Below are 3,524 nucleotides of genomic sequence, written 5' to 3'. Positions count from 1 at the left end.
TCATATCATAATAGTGCTGCTTGCTTCAGGTCATATAGTTTCTGCATTAATTCACATATCAGATCATCACATCTCTCATGAAACCCAGCAGATTAGTGCATATATATATGTTCATTGATGGGAAGCTGGGCATTTAAGAATGTCATAATCATGTCAATCTGCAGAATGTGCTATTCTCAGGATATCATGATTGTTATAAGTGCTCAGGAGATGGAAGCTGATACAACTGATGTGAATGTCTTTGAATAGTTAACACTCTTTTCTTGATAATTGCTGCAAACTACTCAGTAAGTCTTATATCAATCAATTCTACTTGCATTATTAATCTTTTTGTCAAATACTCATTGATCACATAGAATCATCATATCTGAAGTTCTTTCAATTAGTCACCATGCACCAATCTGCTTGAGGTGATTAATCTTCTTAACACAGACATAAAAGTAATATTTTCAATCTGCAGACATCTGAGCTCAGGTGAGATTCTTCAGAACTGACAAGCTGATGATCTCAGAGTCTGCAGAGACATCAGTTGAATTGTCAGTGAAATCTCTCACTGAGATCTTCTTCACTGAAGTAATATTCTCAGTGAGCATTGGAGAATTCTTCATCTCTAAAGTGGACTCTGAGAGGGCAGTAATATTCTGCATCAAAAATGTTGAAATTCACATAGTAATCTCATAGTCTATCCATTAATTATTTGTAGAATGTAGAAATACTGAGAGGACAGATAGAGACTTCTCATTCATCATGAAATCATCTGTTGATAAATCATGTTGAGTGAAGAGAATTGCAATTGTGGCCACATAGACAGCAGAAGACAGGTTCTTGACACCTTGCTCAGGCAGAGTCAAAGAATCTATCAAATGAAGATCTTCTTGAAATATCATGTCTTTTGATGTGTAAAGATGATCATTAGAAGGATCAACTAATCTATAATTAGTAAAATCATCATAGTCTGTAAATATAAGCTTCTGCAATCACAAGGCCATCTTCATATTCAGCTTGAACACTATTTTTAAATAAGTCTTGCACTCTCATTGATAAATTCTATATGCAGAGGACAGAGCCCTGAGCCAAGCTTCATATGAGATAATTGACTTTAGATCTGAATTCTCTACACTGTTATAGAGCTTGACTGATATTGATATAAGATTAAGTATTTCAGTCATCACAATTACCATCTCACTTCACATCTGAGGGAGGGCAGAGGAATCTATTAATAATGTTCAGACTTTTTCAATAATCAGACTAATAGAATGTTCAGACACATCATCTTGCTGTGAAGTATGAGACAGGGTTGGTTCCCATTTAATACCCTCACTCATCATATAGGTGGCTGCTGTGTTTGAATTCAACTCACCACAGTCAGAGTGAATAATTGCAATATCATGATTAAGCAGATTCTTCATAAATTGATTGAAGATTCATATATATTTTAGAGTCTCATTGCAGTGCTTCAATAGAAAGATTCACTGCATTCATATGACATCATCAGTGATCATCATTGTGAGCTTCTTACTCACATAGAATGATGTATCTTCTTCATTATCAAGCATTTCTCCACTCCTGAATAGGTCCACTCAGATTTTAAGACCTTTGCAGATGGCATAGTATAGAGGAGTATTTTTATAACTTGCATGTTTATGCTTGGCTTTAATGCACATAGTGCAGAATGAGAGCTTCTTTAGACTGATGATGACAATTCTGAAACAGGGCTTCTGTGACATTTTAATTAGATTCTTCTCATTAATATGATTCAACTGTCAGTGCCACTCATCAATCAGTAGCTGCTTCAGCATAATGGCAGGTAAGCAGGTTGATGAGGACAAAATGAAGGTATCAGTATCTGAATCCTTCAGGTTAATTAGCTGCTCCACATCATTGTGGTTGAAAAGACTCAGTGATGCAGCATTCAGATCATAATTTATTGAAATTGTCCTGGGCTTCAGAACTGCTAAGTATGCCAGTGATCTAAGCTCCAGATCATTCATAATACCTCTGAACATAGAAAGAGTGTCAGATAGAATGTATATATTATTGAAATTCAAAATCATGTAGAAGATGTCATTTCCTGTAGATGTTATTATCTCAAAGTAATTTCCAGTGTCCACCTACAGATCATGATGAATATAGCCCTGGCGCTTCAATAGGCCAGTGAATATGAGGTTGACAGATAAGCCTGACATCAAATAAACATGATCAAATTCAATTAATCTTTCTCTGACTAGGATAGAGATGATCTCAATTTCTTGAATTTTCAAGGTAGCTTTATTGACCACTTGAATTATAGGACTGCTAACCTCTGTTATTTTAGAAAATCACAATCAATCACATGCAATATGACATCCAGCCCCACTGTCTCATATAATGAGTGGGTTGGTGATTGATTCAGCAGAGTACACAGGCACCTCAATGACCTGTACTAGATTCATCATTTGGAACATCTCAGAGCTGTCATTTGCAGTTGACAGGGTCTTCTTGCTCTCACTACTCTTCTTATTGTTATATTTTTCTATTCTCACTATGTTGGTGATTCTCCATTCTTCAGAGATGCTATTCAGATTGACTGCTCAGCAGAGCTCATCATGATGATGCTTGCATTCTGAGCAGATTGAGAGGTCAGACTTTGAACATCCACCCATTCAATAGCCTCTATGTCCCCTGAGTCAGCCCTCATGAGCTGAATTATTTTGAATGTTGCTGCTATTATTGAAACCTGCAGCTGTGTTTTCAGTCTGAGCCACATTGGCTGAAGAATTAGCTGCCTGAGCAGGCTTCTTGACCTCTTTGAGAAGATTCAATTGAGAGTGTATTTCCTCCATGGTTGAATGAACATTCAATATGACAAACTTCAATTTGAACTCTTGTACCTCCTCAATTTTCTTTTGCATGTAGTTTCATCATATATTGAGAAGTGCAGAATAGAACATGTGGAATATCATATCATTTGACAGTAAGATATTAAGTATTTCTAATTTCATAGTAATGTCATTGAACTTATTGAAAAATATGTGTACATTGATAACTTGAACACCATTCATTGATGTAAACACCAGGACTGCTTCTCTGCAGAGCTGTGTTCTCAGAATGAAGAACTTCTTCTCAATCACATATCAAAGAGAATAAGCAATCCTGCCTTCATCATACTTATTAAAACAGGGCCTAATGCTGGCTGCCAACATGTTTGAAATGAATGTGTAAAGCCAGTGATTTTTGACCTCTCAAAAAGGAGCTCATTTGAGGTTCTCATCAGGGCTTTTGACTTGCTTGTTCTCCAATATAACCCAGCATTGAGTGTCAATTAGCTTGACCTTCATATTCACATATCAGAAGAGGTAATTCAAAAATTCAACCAGAGCATTCAGCTTGATGACATATTTAGTATTCTGTTTGAACTGACTGATTGCCTTGCCAACACAGCTATTCAGATCATAGAGATTATATTGCATTTGAGACCTCAAGTTCAGATCTCATGCTGACATTTGACCTGCTGACAGATTTGCAGGCATTGCAGTTCTGTCATT

General features: G+C 36.3%; 1 protein-coding gene across 1 annotated transcript; it reads right to left on the bottom strand.

Moving 5' to 3' along the window:
- Window positions 1-2,360: 2,360 nt before the first annotated feature.
- On the bottom strand, window positions 2,361-2,822 carry PAAG_09106 (hypothetical protein; the record flags this gene model as incomplete). The annotated part of the gene is made up of 2 exons (XM_015846735.1): window positions 2,361-2,566; window positions 2,717-2,822. The coding sequence occupies 2 exons, from the start codon at window positions 2,820-2,822 to the stop codon at window positions 2,361-2,363; spliced, it is 312 nt and encodes a 103-aa protein (XP_015702011.1).
- Window positions 2,823-3,524: the final 702 nt, after the last annotated feature.

The sequence above is a fragment of the Paracoccidioides lutzii genome, assembly GCF_000150705.2.
Source record: "Paracoccidioides lutzii Pb01 unplaced genomic scaffold supercont2.84, whole genome shotgun sequence".
In the NCBI taxonomy this organism is placed as follows: domain Eukaryota; kingdom Fungi; phylum Ascomycota; class Eurotiomycetes; order Onygenales; family Ajellomycetaceae; genus Paracoccidioides; species Paracoccidioides lutzii.
The sequence above is the reverse complement of the archived record's forward strand: the minus strand, read 5'-3'. Positions and strand labels throughout refer to the sequence as shown.